We start from the raw sequence: 20611 nt of genomic DNA on the forward strand, positions 1-20611 counted from the left end.
AAAGACAAACACCATATGACTGTTTATATGTAGAATCTAATGGGCAAAATTAACTAGCAAACAAAGCAGAAAAGGATTCATGGGTACCGAAAACAGACTGACAGCTGTCAGGGGGACAGGATTGGGGGCTGGGAGAAAACGGGAAAGGAATTAAGCAAAGATAAAACAATCCCAGTATGGTGACTACAAGAGGGGAAAGCATTTGGGGGAATAAATGGTGATGGAAGGAGACTTGGCTTGGGGTGGTGAACACAGAGTATAATTTACAGCTGATGTATTATAGAATTGTACTCCTGAAATTTATATACTTTTATTAACCAATGTCACCCCAATAAAGTCAATTTAAAAAGAAATAAACCCCAGAGCAAAAAGAAAAAGTAATAACAACAAAATGATAGTCTTTTTGTAACAAAATAACAATATGAAAATCTTTTTTAAATGATTGTTTTAACTCCTCAAAATAATTGTAGAAGACTAGCAAATTTTTCTAAGCAACAGTGTAACTCGGGAAATGATAATGAGGAAAAACAAAAACAGAGAGATAATAAAGTCAAAAATTCAGGGTTTTTTAAAGTATATTTTATTGATTATGTTGTTACAGTAGTTCCAATTTTTTTCCCTTTGCTCCCCTCTGCCCAGTACCTCCCTTCCCTCCAGCAATCCCACCCCCCTTAGTTCATGTCCATGGGTCCTGCATACAAGTTCTTTGGCTTCACACTTTCCTATATTATTCTTAACTTCCCCCTGTCTATTTTGTACCAACCAATTATGCTTCTTAATCCCTGCACCATTTCCCCATTTCTCCCCTTACCCCCTCCTGGCTGATAACTTTCGAAAGGATCCCCATACCACTGATTCTGTTCCTATTCTGGTTTGCTTAGTTGGATTTTGTTTTTATTTTTTTAGATTCAGTTGTCGATAGGTGTGAGTTTGTTGTCATTTTAATGTTCATAGTTTTGATCTTCTTTTCCTTAAATAAGTCCCTTTAACATTTCATGTAATAATGGCTTGGTGTTGATGAGCTCCTTTAGCTTTACCTTGTCTGGGAAGCACTTCATCTTCCCTTCCATTCTAAATGATAACTTTGCTGGGTAGAGTAGCCTTGGCTGTAGGTCCTAGCTCTTCATCACATTGAATACTTCTTGCCAGTTCCTTCTTGCCTGCAAAGTTTCAGTCTTATAGGCACCCCTTTGTAGGTAATTCTCTGCTTTTATCTTCCTACTCTTAAGATTCTCTCTTTATCTTGAACCTTTGGCATTTTAATGATTATGTGTTTTGGTGTGATCCTCCTTGAATCTAGTTTGTTTGGGACTCTGTTCTTCCTGGACTTGTATGTCTATTTCCTTCGTCAAATTTGGGAAGTTTTCCTTCATTATTTTTTCACATAAGCTTTTTATTTCTTGCTTTTCCTCTTCTCCTTCTGACACCCCTATGATTCGGATGTTGCCACATTTAAAGTTGTCCCAGAGGTTCCTAAGCCTCTCCTCATTTTTTTCAATTCTTGTTTCCTCATTTTGCACTGGTTGACAGTTTTTTTCTTCCTCATGTTCCAAATCATTGATTTGAACCCCAGTTTCCTTCCCTTCACCATTGGTTTTGTGTGAGTTTTTCTTCGTTTCATTTAGCTTAGCCTTCATTTCTTCCCTTATGCGTTTACCATACTTAAGTATATCTATCAAGCCTGTGAGCATCTTCATCACCAGTGTTTTGAATTCTGCATCTGTTAGGTTGGCTATCTCCTCGTCACTTAGTTCTCCCACTGGAACCTTGATCCGTCCCCTCTTTTGGGTCATACTTCTCTGTCTCCTCATCTTGACAGGCTGTGTTTGTTTGCCTCTGTGTCTTAGATAAAGTTGTCACACCTGTTACGTTGTAAGAAGCGAAGCCTTAGGGATTCGTCAGTACAGGGCGACCCGTTTCACCACGTTGTGGTGCTGTGTGGGGGAGGGGTCTGAGAGGGAACAATGCCGCCTGTCCAGCACTCGCCCCTTTACCAGGCACTTCTCCCACTTTGTATGGGACTGACGCCCCTCTAGCTGTTACCCTGACCATCGTTCCCAGAGTGGGTGGGTCTGCAGATGTTCTAGGACCATGGGGGCCCTTTAAACAAGTGGACTCCGCTGAGAGACCGGCAGTTCCTTCCTCCGCCCCAACCCCCACTGGTCTGCACAGTAAGAAGCAATGAAGCTTTATTTTCCCCGGTGCTGGGACTGTGAGCTTCGCGGTCTGGTCTGGTGCTGGGAACGATCCCCAGGTGTCCCTCCCGACTATTTTAAATGTGTGGCTCTGCTTTCTGTGGGCTCGCCGCTGCCACCACACCGCGCCCTCTCTGCCTCGGCTCCGCCACTCCTACCCGTCTAAATGAGTATTTCTTCTTTATGTCTTTGTTTGTTAGATTTCCATGTAGCTCTATTTTCTGAAACTTCTGGTTGTCTCTAGTTTTGAGGTAGTTGCATTCCTTCTTAGTTATGGCGGGGGACGCAGCGTGTCTGTCTAGACCTCCATCTTGGCCGCAAGTCCCCAAAATTCTGTTTTGGAACTATTAATTACACTCATAAATCTAACCTTGCAAGACCAAGAAAATATGGAAGAATGCACACATTTCTTTTTTTCACATTAATTTTACTTTTTTATTTTAAATCAGTTTTTATACCTTTTAAAAATTGTTGTATTTTCCTTGTGCCCTGTGGGCAGGAATGCAGACTGGTGCAGCCACTGTGGAAAACAGTTTGGGATTTCCTCAAACAATTTAAAATAGAACTGCCTTTTGATCCAGCAATCCCACTTCTGGGAATCGTCGTCGGCAGCCGTCCGTCTCAAGAGACGATGGCGTAGCTTCCTGAGAGTCTATCTGCACCGCCGAGAATGGCTGTGCAGTCCGACTCGGGAGTGACAATCCCTGCCGCACTTGTTACAGGTGAAGGCAGATGGCCGTTGTTGCTGCTGTTGACGCTGCTTCCGCCTCCATCTTTTCTGGACCGCCTCCTCGTTGCACGCAGCCTCTGCACGTGACGTACCTTGCCTGACCGCGACCCTCCAGGCTAGGCGGTCGTCTGCTTGAACTTCCCATGTGTTGAGATTGATGGAGCATTGTGTCATGTCCTTTTTGCAGATGTCTTTGAACCGCAGTTTTGGGCACCCTGTCATCCTCTTGCCTTCTGCTAGCTCGCCGTAGAGGAGGTCTTTGGGGATACGGCCTGCATCCATTCTTTTGACATGGCCGAGCCACCTGAGGCGTCTCTCACTAAGAACTGCATGCAAACTGCTCATGTTGGCTCGCTTCAGCACCTCGGTGTTGGGGACCTTATCCTGCCGGGCGACATGCAGGACGCGTCGCAGGCACCTCATGTGGAAGCTGTTGAGTTTCCTTTCGTGCCTTGCGTAGGTGGTCCACGTCTCGCTGCCATAGAGGAGAGTGCTGAGTACGCAGGCTTGGTAGATGCGCAGTCTGGTTTTCTCAGTGAGGCTGGAATTGTTCCACGCTCGCCGGTTCAGTCTGGCCATAACTGTGGCTGCCCTGGCGATTCTCCGGTTGACCTCCAAGTCGACTGACAGAGAGCTCGAGATGGTGGACCCGAGGTAAGTGAAGTCGTTGACAACCTCCAGGGTGTACCCGTCGATGGTGATGCATGGGGGAGTCCCCGTGCCTTGAGCCATAACATTCGTCTTCGTCAGGCTGATGGCTAGTCCGAACTCCTTGCATGCGTGGGAAAGGCAAGTGACTAGCTGCTGGAGTCCCTCTTTGGAGTGTGATGTCAAAGCTGCGTCGTCGGCGAAGAGCATCTCACGGATGAGCACCTCTTTGACTTTGGTCTTGGCTCGTAGACGGGCCAGGTTGTAGAGCTTGCCATCGGATCTGGTGTGAATGAAGACACCCTCGCTGCAGTCCTTAAAGGCGTATTGGAGGAGCATGGAGAAGAAGATTCCGAACAGCGTAGGCGCGAGGACGCAGCCCTGCTTTACTCCGCTGCTGACTGGGAAGGCCTCAGAGGTTGCGCCGTTGTAGGACACCGTGCTGTGCATGTTGTCGTGAAAGGACATGACCACAGCAAGCAGATGTGGTGGACAGCCAATCTTCCGTAGCAAGCTGAAGAGTCCGCTTCGACTGACCAGATCAAACGCCTTCGTAAGGTCGATAAAGGCGAGGTAGAGTGGTTTATGCTGCTCGTGACACTTCTCCTGCAGCTGGCGTAGGGAGAAGATCATGTCCACTGTTGATCGGCCAGCTCTGAAGCCACACTGGGACTCTGGGTAGACGCGGGAAGCAAGGGTCTGCAGGCGGGCAAGAGCGACCCGGGCGAATACTTTACTGACGACGCTGAGGAGAGAGATGCCCCGGTAGTTGTTGCAGTCACTTCGGTCTCCTTTGTTCTTGTACATGGTGATAATGTTGGCATCTCTCATATCCTGGGGGATGTAACCCTCCTTCCAGCAGAGACAGAGTAGATGGTGGAGCGGCTGTAGCAGGACTGGTTTCCCGCTCTTTAGGATTTCTGGAGGGATTCCGTCGCTTCCTGGTGCATCCCAGTAAAATCAATAAAAAGAACATAGAGAAGGAATAGCAAGATATTCTAAATAAAGGTAAAAGGAAAGATATAGTAATGAGTAGCTACTAATGAAGACAAACAAAAGTAGAGAAAAAGCAACAAAACTAAAAACATTCATTCCGGAAAACCTTAATCACACTTACAAATTCTAGCTCAGTGGGCAGAGAACAGAAAAAGAAAATACACATTATACCCGCAGGACAGCATTATAGATCCTGGAAACTCTAAACAGATAATGTCATAAGCAATTTGATGCCAATGCATTAGAAAGTGTAGTTAAAATGGACACCTTCCAATGTACAATTTACTAAGTAGATGTAAGAATGAATAGAAAATCGGTACCACCTTATGTATCGCATTAAATACACTGTAGAAATTTTCCTACAGCCGAACACGGTGGACCATAAAAAAGTCAAAAAGAAACAAAGCAGAATGTCAGTGAGAAGCAGTCGAGGGAGGGAAACGGCAATATTGGTTAAAAGTTACAAACTTCCAGTTAAGAGACTGACAAATTCTGGAGATCTAACGTGCAGCATGGTGATTGTAGCTACTAATGCTAAACCATATTTTTGAGTGTTGCTAAGAGAGTGAAGCGCAGACGTTCCCACCACAAAAACAAGTGGCAACTCTGACAGGAAGGAGGTGTTAGCTAATGCTGAAGTGGCCATCATTTTGCAACATATCCATGTTTCAGTTCAGAAGCCTTCCTTGTTCAGTTCTTCCAAACGTTTATGCGTGTATAACACACACGTGCACACACACACACACACGCAGACACACATACACGAAACTTGTGCCAACATCTCCTGAGGGCAGAAAAAGAAGAAGCACACCCCGACTACTATAGATCTTTGAATGTTGTTAAAGTGGTTGTTGGGGACATCCTCATGCATAACTAACTCAACACACTCACGTCAGAGTCAGTCCTTTACCTCCTCCAGGGAAATGTAAAAACCCTATGGGCGTAGAGCTCCTTTATCCTCACATATTTATGTTGTCACTGTATGGAGTATGTCTACATACACTTCCAGGGATGCGGCAGAGCTCACGGGACCTGGTACAGGCAGGTGATGCTTCCCCGACCTCTTGCTTCATCCCAGTAAGCCTGCTTGGCAGCTGGGTGGATACAGCTGGTCTGGGCTGGTGGTGATCGGTCTGGATGGGGTCTGGGGTGACAGCTGAGGCAGCTGAGAGGGGAGAAGGGCACCCCAGATGCTTCAGGTCTGATTCCTTTCCAGGGGTCCTCCCCAAACCCTTCGTCCGGACTGATCCCCAGAGAGGCCCTGTGACTGTCTGTGTCAGAGGGTCTCTGCCAGCTCCTGTCTCTACAGTTTGTATAAAGAGAGGGGCTTTGGGGACTGGGATTCAAGGCCCCATAGGACCGGAGCAACAAGACCGAGTCCCCCATTGAATCCACAAAGTCACATGCTGCAGGGTGATAGGACTGTGCCTTCCACAGCTCCAAGGGCTACTCAGAGAAGAGTGACCCCTCCCTCTGGGGGTGACAGGTAACAGAGAAAGGAGCCGGGTCCCCACCCACTGCGGATTCCTCCTTACAGCAAAAGGGGTCAGAGTGTGGCCTCAGGGGAAATTCATCCCTCAAAGTCCACACCTGGCTGTATGTGGGATAGTGGCTTCCCCTTTAACCATGGGACATCCCTTTTTGCATTTTCTTATCAACACCTCTATCTAGACTACAAACTGAATGAGTAATTGGAGCTTACATTTAGTGTGGCAATCCTTGCGCCTAGAAAGATTGCGTGGTGCATTGTAGATATGTCGTCATGTATTTTAAAAGAATAGATTCATCCCTGGCTGGTGTGGCTCAGTGGATTGATTGCCAGCCTGTGAACCAAAGCGTTGCCGGTTCGATTCCCAGTCAGGACACATGCCTGGGTTGCAGGCCAGGTCCCCAGTTGGGGGGCCCACAAGAGACAACCACATATCGATGTTTGTCTCCCTCCCTTTGCCTCTCTCTGAAAATATGTAAATAAAACCGTAAAGAAAAAATTGATAAATAGAAAAAGAAGAAAATAACATGGAAACTTACTCTGCCTGCCAGGATACATTTGTTCTGAGAAATCACTCAGAGAACAGTTGGGTTTCTGTATCACATTTATTGTAGGAAAAGACAAAAATAGGGATGGGTGGAAGAGAAAGAGAAAGAGAAAGGGAGAGACAGGATGAGAATAGGTAAAAAGAAACAAAAGAGGCAAAAAAGAAAAGAGAAGAAGACAAAAAAGAACTGAAAGAAAAACAGAAAAATGAATTAAAAAGACTTTTGAATCCGCTAAAAGGTCTCTCCAGAGCGCTTATCACAAATCTGCGGGCGCCAACTCCACATCTTTCCAAAAACACACTTTCCGGTTAGGGTGAGTCCACACATCAACACATTCAACAGGTTATTACATCTCCCCACTTTCCCGGTCTGTGTGTCGCGCTAGGTCCCTCAGCACTTCTTCTGGGAAGGAGCAAAGCCCATCTTCATTTCTTCTGGGGGAAGCGGGGGACAGGTTAATTTGCATGCGCTTCATTTGCATACGCTTCATTTGCATACGTCCGTCCGCGCGGGCGGTCCAGCCGCCGCCAGGTCCGCCTAAGGAAGGAAGGACAGTGTAGACCGCCGGGTGCCCCGAAGGAACTGGGCCGCAGGGAGGGGCCTTTGGGGGAGACGGGCGCCGCTGGGGGAGCCCGAGTCAGAGCGACGGCAGCCGATGGCGGCGGCGGGGCTGACGGCCGACCAGCCTGTAGCGACCGCGTGTTCTGGATGCTCGGAGCGCGCGGAGGCCTGACCCCTCGCCTTCGCCTTCTCGGGAGCCGGCGGCTGCGACAGCAGGGCCCGGGCACCCCCGCCCCCCGCCCCCCGGGACCGACGCTGCTCCCGTCGCATTGGGCGAGTGCAGAGTTCTTCACTCACAGTTAGACCATGACTTTATGCCCCTGCCTTTAGTTTCTAGGGTTTGCTTTTGTCTGAAGGTCAGCGTCTGTCAATTTCTCCCACTCGCCGTGAACGTGAGGACTCGCCGTTCGTTCCCACACCCACGCTCCCGGGCTCTGCGCGTTCCCTCTGCTTCTCTGCAAAACCGCAGCCGGGGCCCCTCGGGCCGCAGCAGACGCCGTGCTCCCCGTTTGCCCCTGCAACCCCCACCCCGTGGGCCTCCCTCCGTCTGGTCCCCCTGTGTCGTCATGTCCTACTCCAGGCCCCGCGTAGTGCGTCCCGCAGAGCTCCCTCCGCGTTCCCTTCCCACTGTCATTGCACCTGCAGCGCTATCGTCCCCATGCTGCACCAAATATTGGCAGCGTGTTAAATCAGATTGTCATTTATTCTGTTACCTCTAAAGTAGGTGCCTAATTGTTTATAAAATTCTGTCTTCTTCTATATAATAACCTTTAATTTTTTTAAAGAATTAAATTTCCTTCTTTATTTTTCCCGCATATTGGAACACGCTTGTGTTAAAATGAGTTCCATATACTCCTAGTGTTTTCTCAGAAATCTGAGTCCCATTAATGGCTCTGTAGACAGCCTTTCACACCACCAGGTGTCGTTTGGAGGGTTTCTTCTTGATGTCCATTCCTGTTGGAAATGAACTTCCCACACGTCCACTTGTCCATAGAGATTTTTCTGTCCGATACTCAGACCTGAAAGGGCTAACGTGCCCCACCCCGTGGTGTGCGCTCCCCAAACTTAGCATCTGACCATGTTGTGCCTGGAAAAGATGGCTCCAGCCCCGGCTGGTGTGGCTCAGTGGATTGAGTGCTGGCCGGTGAATCAAAGGGTCGCAGGTTTGATTCCCAGTCAGGGCACATGCCTGGGTTTCAGGCTGGGTCCCCAGTTGGGGGTGGTGGTGGTGAGCTCAGCCACACACTGATATTTCTCTCCTTCTCTTTCTCCCTCTCTTCCCCTCTCTCTGAAAATTAATAAATAAAATATTTTACAAAAAGAAAAGATGGCTCCAGTGTGAGCCTCACACTCACACCTTCAGAGACGCCCATGTCAGATGAGACTGGATTGACTCGGCTTCACACACACAGGGGATGTGACTCAGTGCTGACCATGGGCCATCAGTGGGCAGAGATATCCCAGCACCCACCCCCAAAGCTGGGGAGGGGGAAACACTTCTTCCAACTGCCTTCTTGCCCCAAGTCCCCTCCCTGCGTGGGAGTACCCGGCAGAATCTTTTCTGACCACAGAATGGAGCCACCCATCAGATGACCCTTTGCTCATGTCAGGCATTGGCGGCCACTCAGCTTTGGCCTGTTTTATTTGTGGTAGGTGCCTGTGATACTGGGAACTTTTACTTCTCCTTTTCTGCATTGAGCCTGGTGTGTATTTCAGAAATTAGGAGCACATGGGGGCTCTTGAGGGGGCCTGTCTATCGTCCACCTTGACTGTAGAGTCAGGTACCGTGATCCTCTCATTTCTCAGCCCACACATCTTCATCGGATCTGTAAATCAGCAAGGACGGGTCCCTCCATGTCCCAGGCACAGCTAACCACAGCTGCTCTGATGAGTGGGGGTTCATGACTACACGTTGCAGGTGGGGAAACTGAGGCCCAGAGACCAAATATTACTGCTCAATAACACAAGGGCAGTGGATGGTGGAGGAGCATTTAACTAAGAATGAGCTTTGTCACCCAAATGAGTGCATTAACCCACTCATTGTCCTCAAGGGGTGAAGACCAGAGGGCAGAACGCAGGTTGTGGGGACAGCTCTGCCCAGGGAACGGGCTCGGAGGAGCAGGAGTGAGTCAGGCTGGTTTCCTGGAAGGAGTGGGTGGACGCTGTTGCCAAGAAAAAGGAGAAGTTCATGAGGGGCTGGGGTAGAAGAGAAGTCACACTCTGGGGTCAGGGGGAGGGGCTTGTTTCCTTCCCCTCCTTCCCTGCATGAGCCCTTAGTGTTCATGGTCACGGTGACACTGGACCTGCCTGCACAGCGAGAGGGGGACGTGTCTCTGTGGTCTCAGCTCTGCAGGCACAGGGACCACGTCTTCCTGAAGCATCTGCAGGGCCTGGGTGGCCGCTGTCCACGGGGAGGACACACAGGCAGGTACTTATGGACAGCTGAGGGGGGGGCACATGGGGGAGGCTCTGACCTGGAAGGACATGCCCTGAGTCGATTCACCTGCAAGGCGCATCTCAGGAGGCTCGAGACCTGTTACCTGCTTCACTATGGGAATGAGGGCCGGGCTCCTGGGGAGACCCTGTTCCCCTTCCTGAGAGGCTGCCGACGTGACACCCCGTGACAGGGAGGGCCAGCCTCCCAGTGACCACACCCTGTTCGTCTGTCTACCCTGAGGACACCGGGGCCTCTTCCTTCTGCACAGCGGGGTCCACAGAGGAGAGACAGCATGGCCCCCACCCTCACGGCCCTGCTCTGCCTGGGTGAGACGTGAGGAGGGGGAGGGGGAGCCCTGCTCTGCCAGGACCCAGGACTCGGGGCTCACGGGGAGGAGGGTCCCTCTCAGGATTCAGGGCAGGTCTCTCACAGCGCCTCTCTTCCAGGGCTGAGCGTGGGCCTGCGGACCCCAGTGCAGGCAGGTGAGTCGCCCCAGGGTCCCAGGTCCCTCTCCTAACTGGGATAAGAAGCCACATTCTGGGAGGTTGGGGGTGGAGAACTGCAGGTCTGGGCTGACGGATGAAGAACGTCTGAGATGTTCGGGGCTGACAGCTGGGCACTGGGGTTGCGAAATGACTTGTGACCCAGCCCCTGGTTCCTTCCAGGGATCCCCCCCAAATCCTCCATCTGGGCTGAGCCAGGCCCTGTGATCCCCTGGGGGAGTCCTGTGACCATCTGGTGTCAGGGGACCCTGGAGGCTGAAGAGTACCGTGTGGACAAAGAGGGAAGCCCAGTGTCCTGGGACAGAAACAAACCACTGGAGCCCAGGGACAAGGCCAAGTTCCCCATCGCATACATGATACAGGACACTGCAGGGAGCTATCGCTGTTACTACCTCAGCCCCGCTGGCTGGTCAGAGCCCAGTGACCCCCTAGAGCTGGTGGTGACAGGTGAGAGGACACTCAGGGGTCCCAGCCTCAGCCTCTGCCCACAGGAAGGGGGTACTCTCAGGGCGTCTCCCCTTCACAGCCCGGCCCTGGGGGACGTGAGGGCGGTGTGAGCCCCATTTAACACGCTGCCTCCTTCTCCCCTAGGATTCTACAGCAGCAAACCCAGCCTCTCAGCCCTGCCCAGCCCTGTCGTGACCTCAGGAGGGAACGTTACCCTCCAGTGTGGCTCACGGCAGGGATTTGACAGGTTCATTCTGACTGAGGAAGGAGAGGACAGGCTCCCCTGGACCCTGGACTCACAGCGACAGCCCAGTGGGATCTTCCAGGCCTTGTTCCCTGTGGGCCCCGTGACCCCCGGCCGCAGGTGGACGTTCAGATGCTACGGCTGTTACAGGAACACCCCCCAGGTGTGGTCACTGCCCAGTGACACCCTGGAGCTCCTGGTCTCAGGTGAGGACAACTCATCCTGGCCCCTGAGTGACTTAGTGGGGAGGCAGGTCTCAGGGGCAGCCCTGGTGGCCGGTCAGGGGCAGAGACACCAGGGTTCTGGGCCCAGAGGCCCTGGGAGTGAGAAGCAGTGAGAGCGGGAGGCTCAGGGAGGGCGACGGGTCCTCACGGGGCTGCTCAGGCCCCTCCTCCCCGTTCAGAAATCAGCTCAACGGTCACGTCCAAGGAAGACCTTCACTCCTGACCCTGCCCAGAGCGGACCTGCCTCCTTGCACCTGATATAGACTCCTTCCCTCAGTGCGCATGTGTGTGTGTGTGTGTGTGTGTGTGTGTGTGTGTGTCTGACCAGCATATTTCATCAGGTGTGGATTCACATGTTTGCTACTTATCTGCTCAGCCACAGAAAACCAGAAATACTGTCATAATGACGTACTGACTCAGCACTAGCATTTGCAAATAATACGAATAGATCTGTGTGTGCTTGTATGTGAAAGAGTGTATATGTGCACAGATGTGTGCATACATGTAAATTACATACAAGCATAATAAACTCGCACACATATCCTATGTTGGCAGTCCTGACTAGTGGAAGAATTATTACTGATGGATTAAATAATTATGAAACACCAGGTGAATGGAATGAACTTGTTAAAAAGGGGTCAGGCCCAGACCCTCAATCCAATGGGCTCCTGACATAGGAATCCAAGACCACCATCCCCTCATTCCAATACCTGCAGCCTCAGCTATAGAATAAGTGGGTACTCTCCTCCCAAAGCAATTAAATAACATGGTCCTGGGTCCCTGACTGAAACCAGAACAGAGGAGAGATGCATTGAATAGGAGAGAAAACTGTTTTGAACGTGGGGAACCACCAAAATAGGTTCCACCAGGACAGAGAAATGGGGATTTGCATTTGTGTGAGCGACAAGGATTCCAGAGGGCACCTTCCTCCGCAGAGAGAGGTGTCACTAAGGACAACACAGAGCCTATTTTGCGAGAAGCGGGTATTAGATCTGAGAACTCAATGACAGGCTGGGTCAGGTCCCATCTTTTTGTGGTTCTCAGGAGCAGCCGGCACCATCAGCCCATCACAGAACAGCCCAGGTACCAGGAGTGGGGAGCAGGGTAAGTCCTCAGTGACGGGGCTGGGGCAGAGGGTCAGGTCCTGTCATAGGGATGCAGGTGCCCTGGGAGGACAACCATGATTTGGGGGTGACTTATATCTTTCTTATTTCTGTGACCTGTTTCCCCACAATCCCTAGCCTCCCACGCACAGGACTACATGGTGGAGAACCTCATCCGCATGGGCGTGGATGGTCTGGTCCTGGTGGCCCTCGGGGTGCTGCTGCTTCAGGCTCGAGACAGCGAGAGGAGGGCCCACGCTGCAGCCGGGACGTGAACATGAAAGGGACGGGCACCGTTCAGAGTGGGGGAGCATGGAGCCCATCTGATCACCTGGGATGTGGTGGAGGACAGTCTGGGCCGCAGCTGGGGAACTGCTGCTGAGATCGTCCAGGGGAGCAGACGTGGCCATCAAGGTTTGGGGGCAGGAAACGCAATTCATGTTCCTGGTGAGACGCCTCCTCCATCCCACTGTGGGGCTGTCCCTTGTGGTGATCGCGGACTCCCGTTGACTGTCCTTCTGTTCTCACCCCTGTGGCCTGAGAGTCACTGACATGGCTGGTTTGGATTCACATCTACACCCCTTCATGTCAGATCCCGTTCATATTAACAAATGTGATGTCTTCAATACTCAGAAAGTTTTTTTAAATGTAAAGAACAAAGTATTGGCACCTGCAATATTGTGGGTGAACATCATACTTATGCAGCTAAATAAAAAACTAAACATAAAAGATCGTATTTCTGTGGTTTTATATGAAATGTCCAGGAGAAGGGAGCCTATTGGGGCAGAAATCAGGTGTTTTCTCAGGGGCTGACGTGCAGGAGATATGGGAGCCGGATGATTTGGTGTTTTCCTTTGGGGCATGAAAACCTCTGAAACTAGAGAGACGTGATGGTGCAGCATCATAATTTACTAAACTCCAGGGAATTCTATGCTTTAAACGGTTTAATTCTATGTTTTGTGAATTTTACTTCATCAAAAACAAATGCTAGTCAACCACATGGTTCCCTGTGGGTCCCTTTTAACTTAGAAGTTGCACCCGGTCCCCGTGCCGGTTCATGGGAGGCGGGAGCCCCGCAGGTCTGAGATGCCCTCAGGGCCCAGTGCTCAGGACTCAGTCCCTGGTGGGAGCCCACCCTCACTCGGGGGTGTGGGGGTGCAGATTCCAGGGTGAGCAGCGCATTTCTGTTATTTCAGTCTGTGCTCACCTGTCACTCAACCAAGGACAACCCGCAGTTCTGAGGCCCTTTCAGACTGGCGGTTGAAGTGGGGGAGGCCTGCATCTCCCAAGCAGCGCTTCCTGCACAAGTCCCTCATGCGTGCGTCAGGCCCCAGAAATGACACCAGATGCAGTGTCCTCTCATGTCTCGGGCGCGGCTGCTCCTCACGACAACCATGAGAGCGGTGTCAGGTGAGGAGTCCCTCACGCACAGAGAGGGGCAGCGAGGAGCACACGGGCCTCAGTAGACGGGATGGGAGAGACGGAGAAGGGCTCCTGCTCACAGACACGCGGGAGTCAGAGAGGAAGTGTGAGGCTCCTCAGCCTCTTCCTACTCCCTGCAGTCCTCAGTCCTGAGACAGTCCCATTGACCCCTGCAGGAAACCAGGAGAGAGAGGGGATGGGCCCTCCACCCTTACACCCCTCATCCCATCCAAGGGACATGCCCACAGCTCTGACCACAGGCCTTCTTTCTGTGACCAGTTCAACACCACCATCCCCTCCGCTGAAGACCCAGGACCTCCTGTAAGTGTGACCCCCCTCACCCTCCTCGCTGACCTGCTGTGGACCCTCCCAACCAGAGGAGTGTTTTTCTCTCGGGGACCTCAGTGCACCTGTCCCGGCCCCTCCCCTGCACGGAGCCGTCCCACAGGGGTCCCCTCGCTGGAGCAACACCCAGTCACTCTGCCTGACGGTGCCTGTTGCTGACGAGCGGTCTGAGCCCAACTCTCCACCCCAAGCAGAACCCCCTCCTCCCTGTAGAGGGCAGCTTTGTGTGGTATTGGGAACTGTAGCCCCACTGTGCGCTATGCCTTGCAAAAGGCCTGTAAGTCTCAACCAGAAAACTGGGAAAGCTGGAGGCAGGCATGACCCAATAGTTGCACCAAGGGTTCCCGTGAGAAGTCAGGCATGAAGGATGTACATGACGCTGTGAAGCTTGCCCTGCTCTGTGTATCTCCTCCTTAACATAAACAAAATGTCCAAAATCACAGGCCAAAAAAAAATGTATGAAAATCTGCACCTGGTCGTTCTCTGGCACAAGAATCCTGCGCACCTTGACCTAAAGCTGTCACTGTGCTCCTTCCATTGTTATCTGTAATCCCTCGAAGTTAATAGTAACCAAAGCCTTTGGGGTTAATTGGTGACTTGTGTATCCTGACTGTGTACCCTTCTCAATAAAAGGCACAAGGAAAAGGAGTTCAGGACTTTTCTCCTCTAGAGAGAACTGCCGCCTCTGTTCCCCCCAGACAGAAATCAGTGCCGAGGTCAACTCAGTTCTCCACACCCACGATCCTGAAACCTCTGGAGGACAGAGAGTTTCCACCAAGCCGGGGCGCGTCCCCATACCTGCCAGCAAACCAGACCCATCCCAGTGACCACCCCCCTCCCCAGACCCTCACACCTGGGCTGTGACCACACGGTCCTTGTCATGGTGCCCCCTGATTCAACCTGCTCAGAGAAGAGGCCTCGGCACACGTCCCAGACCAGATAATGACAAAGATGTCCCCCGGCAGCCTCTCACTCAGCATCAAATGTACTTCTGTTGTGGGGTTTGTGTTAGGCTTTCATGAGAAATTGTCATAAACTGCTGAGAGGACTGAGCAGCTCATTCCATGGGGGTGAGAAGGGGTTGGAGTTTCATCAGTTTATCACCCACACCCACCCCTGCGGTCTGTTCCCCATGGAGTGGAATCTTCTCGGAGCAGCCATCTGCTCACACACCCCTGTAATGAATAGTCTTCCAATACCTTAAAGACAAGCCCATGTGGGGAACATCACCTGACTTCTCATGTCTCATCCCAACATCTTCATGGGATCTGAAATGAACAAGGATGGACCCCGCCCCATCCTCATAGGAACGCTAACCCCAAACACCCTCTGAGCACTGAGGTTCATGACAACATGATGCCGATGGGGAAACGGTACCTCAGGTCACACAGGTCGTGGACCACACGGGAATATTTCAGTAGAAATCAGCTTTCTCCCCCAAATAAAAATAGTAACCCACTCGTTGTTCCATAAATGAAGACAGGGCCGCAGGATGAGGGGACGGCTCTTCTGAGGAACAAGGGCACTGAGAGGCTGGTTCCCAGGGAGGCGGGTGGACGCCGTTGCTACAAAAAAAAAGAAGTTGGATTGGGGCTGTTATAGGAAGAAGCCACACTCTGGGGCCAGGGGAAAGGGCGCGTTTCCTTCCCCTCCTTCCCTGCATGTGCCCTTGGTGCTCATGGTCACGGTGACAACGGACCTGCCTGCACAGCGGGAGGGAGACATGTCTCTGTGGTCTGAGCTCTGCAGGCACAGGGACCACGTCTTCCTGAAGCACCTGCAGGGCCCGGGTGACCACTGTCCATGGGGAGGACACACAGGCAGGTGCTGATGGACAGCTGAGGGGGAGGGGGCTCCGTGTAGGAGGCTCTGACCTGGAAGGACGTGCCCCAGGTCACCTCACCTGCAAGGGGCGTCTCAGGAGACTCATGGTCTGTTTTCTGCTCCATCATGGGAATGAGGGCCGGGCTCCTGGGGAGACTTTGTTCCTGTTCCTGAGAGGCTGCTGACGTGACACCCTCGTGGCAGGGAGGGCCAGCCTCCCAGTGGCCACACCCTGTGCGTCTGTCTACCCTGAGGACACCGAGGCCTCTTCCTTCTGCACAGCGGGGCTCACTGAGGAGAGACAGCATGTCCCCCATCCTCACGGCCCTGCTCTGCCTGGGTGAGACGTGAGGATGGGGAGGGGAAGCCCTGCTCTGCCAGGACCCAGGACTCGAGAGCTCACGGGAAGGAGGGTCCTGCTCAGGATTCAGGGCAAGATTCTCAAAGCATCTCTCTTTCAGGGCTGATCGTTGGCCTGAGGACCCCAGTGCAGGCAGGTGAGTCTTCCCAAGTGTCCCAGGTCCTGTCCTCACTGGGGACAAGAGGCCACCACATAGAACGTTGGGGATTGAGAACAGCAGGTCAGGGCTGACAGATGAAGGATGTCTCAGATGTTTGGGACTGACAGCTGGGGAATTTGGTTGCGAAGTGACTTATAACCCAGCCTCTGATTTCTTCCAGGGACGCTCCACAAACCCACCCTCTGGGCTGAGCCAAGCCGTGTAATCCCCAGGGGGAACCCTGTGACCATGTGGTGTCAGGGGACCGTGGAGGCTGAGGAGTACCGTGTGGACAAAGAGAGAAGCCCATGGCCCTGGAACAGGAAGAAGCTGCTGGATCCCAGCGACAAGGTGAACTTCTCCATCACAAACATGACATGGGACACTGCAGGGATCTATCGCTGTTACTACTACACCCCCGCTGGCTGGTCAGAGCTCAGTGACCCCCTAGAGCTGGTGGTGACAGGTGAGAGGACACTCAGGGGTCCCAGCCTCAGGCTCTGCCCTCAGGAAGGGGGTGCTCTCAGGGTGTCTCCCCCTTACAGCCCAGCCCTGGGGGACATGAGGGAGATGTGAGCCCCATTTAACTCACTGCCTCCTTCTCCCCTAGGATCCTACAGCAGCAAACCCAGCCTCTCAGCCCTGCCCAGCCCTGTCCTGACCTCAGGAGGGAACGTGACGCTCCAGTGTCACTCATGGGGGAGATTTGGCAGGTTCATTCTGACTGAGGAAGGAGAGGACAGGCTCTCCTGGACCCTGGACTCACAGCCACACCCTGGTGGGCAGGTGCAGGCCCTGTTCTCCGTGGGCCCCGTGACCCCCGGCCGCAGGTGGACGTTCAGATGCTACGGCTGTTACAGGCACACCCCACAGGAGTGGTCACAGCCCAGTGACGCCCTGGAGCTCCTGGTCTCAGGTGAGGACAACTCACCCTGGCCCCTGAGTGACTTAGTGGGGAGGCAGGTCTCAGGGGCAGCCCTGGTGGCCGGTCAGGGGAGGAGGTGCCAGGGTTCTGGGCCCAGAGGCCCTGGGAGTGAGAAGCAGTGAGAGCGGGAGGCTCAGGGAGGGCGACGGGTCCTCACGGGGCTGCTCAGGCCCCTCCTCCCCGTTCAGAAATCAGCTCAACGGTCACGTCCAAGGAAGACCTTCACTCCTGACCCTGCCCAGAGCAGACCTGCCTCCTTGCACCTGATATAGTCTCCTTCCCTCAGTGTGCGTGTGTGTGTGTGTGTGTGTGTGTGTGTGAGTCTGACCAGCATATTTCATCCGGTGTGTATTCACAGGTTTCCTATTTTTCTGCTCAGCCACAGAAAACCAGAAATGCTCTCATAATGACGTACTGACTCAGCACTAGTGTTTGCAAATAATATGCATAGATCTGTGTGTGCTTTAATGTGTAAGTGTGTATATGTGTGCATATATGTGCATACATGTAAATTATATACAAGCATAATAAACTCGCACACATATCCTATGGTAGGCAGTCCTGACTATGAAAAGACTTATTACTGATGGAGTAAATAATTATGAAACACCAGGTGAATGGAACTAACTTGGTTAAAAAGGGGTCAGGCCCAGACCCTCAACCCAATGGGCTCCTGACATAGGAATCAAAGACCACCATCCCCTCATCCAAATACCTGCATCCTCAGCTATAGAATAAGTGGGCACTCTCCTCCCAAAGCAATTAAATAACATGATCCTCGGTCCCTGACTGAAACCAGAGCAGAGGAGAGCTGCATTGAATAGGAGAGAAAACTGTTGTGAACTTGGGGAACCACCAAAATAGGTTCCACCGGGACGGAAAAATGGGGATCTGTATTCATGTGAGCGACAAGGATTCCAGAGAGAACCTCCCACTGCAGAGAAAGGTGTCACTAAGGACAACACAGAGCTTATGTTGCGAGAAGTGGGTATTAGACCTGAGAACGCAGGGACAGGCTGGGTCAGGTCCTACCTTTTGTCATTCTCAGGAGCAGCCGGCACCATCAGCCCATCACAGAACAGCCCAGGTACCAGGAGTGGGGAGCAGGGTAAGTCCTCAGTGACGGGGCTGGGGCAGAGGGTCAGGTCCTGTCAGAGGGAGGCAGGTGCCCTGGGTGGACATCCATGATTTGGGGGTGACTTCTATCTTTCTTATTTCTGTGACCTCTTTCCCCACAATCCCTAGCCTCCCACCCCCAGGACTACACGGTGGAGAATCTCATCCGCATGGGTGTGGCTGGTCTGGTCCTGGTGGCCCTCGGGGTGCTGCTGTTTCAGGCTCGAGACAGCGAGAGGAGGGCCCACGCTGCAGCCGGGACGTGAACACAGAGGGGACGGGCACCTTTCAGAGTGGAGGAGCCAAGCCCATCTGATGACCGAGGACGTGGTGAAGGACAGTCTCGGCCGCAGCTGGGGCTAGTGCTGCTGAGGTCGTCTAGGGCAGCAGACATGGCCAGCGAGGTTTGGGGGCAGGAAACGCGATCCGTGTTCCTGGAGAGATGCCTCCTCCATCCCACTGTGGGGCTGTCCCTTCCGGTCATCACGGATTCCCGTTGACGGTCCTTCTGTTCTCACCCCTGTGGCCTGAGGGTCGCCCACACAGCTGGTTTGGATTCACATCTATACCCCTTCATGCCGGATCCCATTCATATGAACAATTGTTGTGTCTTCATTACCCAGAATGATTTTTTTAAATGTAAAGAACAAGGTATGGACACCTGCCGTATTGTGGGTGAACATCAAACTTCTGCAGCTCAATAAAATGATGAACACAAAAGATCCCATTTTCTGTCATTTTATATAAAATGTCCAGGAGTAGGGAGCCCATTGAGACAGAAATCAGGTGGTTTCTCAGGGGCTGACGTGCAGGAGAGATGGGAGCTGGACAGCTTGGTGGTATTTGGGGCATGAAAACCTCTGAAACTAGAGAGACGTGATGGTGCAGCGTCGTGAATTTACTCAACTCCAGGGAATTCTATGCTTTAAAAGGCTCAATTCTGTTACAAGAATTTTACATCATCAAAAAGGAACGTGTATGAATGACTCATGGACACGGACAACGGGGAGGGATATGATTGCGGGAGAGGGGGTGGGCTGGTTGGGGGAGAGAAATGGGGGAAAAATGGGACAACTGTAATTGAAAAATCAAAAAAAAAAAAGGAAGAAAGAAATGCAGGTGAACCTCATGGTTCCCTGTGGGTCCCTTTTACCTTAGAGGTTGCACCCAGTTCCCATGCCGTTTCATGGGAGGCGGGAGCCCCCAGGTCTGAGATGCCCTCAGGGCCCAGTGCTCAGGGCTCAGCCCCCTGGTGGGAGCCCACTCTCACTTCGGGGTGTGGGGGTGCAGGGTCCAGGGTGAGCAGCACATTACTGTGTCCTTTCTGTCTGTGCTCACCTGCCGTTCAAGGACGGCCTGGAGCTCTGAGTCCCTTGCAGGCTGTAGGTGGGGCTAGGCCTGCGGCCCCCAAGCAGCGCTTCCTGCACACGTCCCCCTGCCCAGGTCTCAGTCAGGCCCCAGAAATGACACCAGATGGAGGGTCCTCATGTCTCGGGCGCTGCTGCTCCTCACGACAACCGTGAGAGCTGAGCTTCCAACGTCTCTGCGATGAGGAAGATAGAGCGGAAGTTACTGGTCAACACAGACGGTCAGTAAGTGCTTCTCCATGTTGTAAATCACAGCCTGTGAACTGTCCGCACCTGGTGCCTCTGCCCAGGGCGTGGGGGTGGAATCAGTGTCAGGTGAGGAGTCCCTCACGCACAGAGAAGGGCAGCGAGGGGCACACGGGCCTCAGCGGACGGGATGGGAGAGACGGAGAAGGTCTCCTGCTCACAGACACGTGGGAGTCAGAGAGAGGAAGTGTGAGGGGGACACAATCACACACCGAGGCTGGATGGCGGGGGGGCTCCCGCTGTGGGTCAGGGAACGGTGTCACCACGGCTCCCAGCCCCCTGCTCCTCCCTGGGGTCCTCCGTCCTGAGACAGCCTTGTACGCGCCTCGAAACAACCCAGGCAGAGAGTAGACGGTCCCTCCGCCCTTCCTCCCCTCCCCCACCCAAGGGACACACCCACAGCCCTGACCCCAGACCTTCTTTCTGGGACCAGTTCACCATCACCTTCCCCTCAGCTGAACACCCAGGACCTCCTGTGGGTGTGACATCCTCAGCCTCCTCTCTGCCTCCTACAAACCCTCCTGCCTAGTGGAGGTGTTTTCCCCTGGGGGACCTGAGCTCACCTGTCCCGGCCCCTCCCCTGCACGGAGCCTTCCCACAGGGTCCCCTCACTGCAGTCACACAGAGTCCCTCTACCTGATGGTGCCTGTGGCTGACGAGCGGGCTGAGCCCAACTCTCCACCCCAAGCAGAGCTCCCTCCTCCCTGTAGAGGGCAGCTTTCTGTGCTATTGGGAACTGTA

At 52.8% G+C, this 20611-nt stretch overlaps 1 protein-coding gene across 1 annotated transcript; it reads left to right on the forward strand.

Moving 5' to 3' along the window:
• The first annotated feature begins 9811 nt into the window (after positions 1–9811).
• LOC149995451 (leukocyte immunoglobulin-like receptor subfamily A member 6) lies at positions 9812–18537 on the forward strand. The gene is made up of 13 exons (XM_090259232.1): positions 9812–9930; positions 10051–10086; positions 10270–10554; positions 10699–11121; positions 12067–12126; positions 12264–12396; positions 13724–13868; positions 15999–16056; positions 16178–16213; positions 16398–16682; positions 16827–17159; positions 18157–18228; positions 18387–18537. The coding sequence occupies exons 1-13, from the start codon at positions 9897–9899 to the stop codon at positions 18521–18523; spliced, it is 2037 nt and encodes a 678-aa protein (XP_090115358.1). The 5' UTR covers positions 9812–9896; the 3' UTR covers positions 18524–18537.
• Positions 18538–20611: the final 2074 nt, after the last annotated feature.

The sequence above is a fragment of the Furipterus horrens genome, unplaced genomic scaffold, assembly GCF_987537825.1.
Source record: "Furipterus horrens unplaced genomic scaffold, mFurHor1.1.pri manual_scaffold_13, whole genome shotgun sequence".
NCBI lineage: Eukaryota > Metazoa > Chordata > Mammalia > Chiroptera > Furipteridae > Furipterus > Furipterus horrens.

Bases quoted from the DNA above. Each gene is read 5' to 3' on its own strand.
- LOC149995451 (XM_090259232.1), top strand. From the start codon at position 9,897: ATGGCCCCCACCCTCACGGCCCTGCTCTGCCTGG. The intron at 10,087-10,269 runs GTGAGTCGCCCC...GGTTCCTTCCAG, and splicing joins GCGGACCCCAGTGCAGGCAG to GGATCCCCCCCAAATCCTCC. The intron at 16,214-16,397 runs GTGAGTCTTCCC...GATTTCTTCCAG, and splicing joins GAGGACCCCAGTGCAGGCAG to GGACGCTCCACAAACCCACC.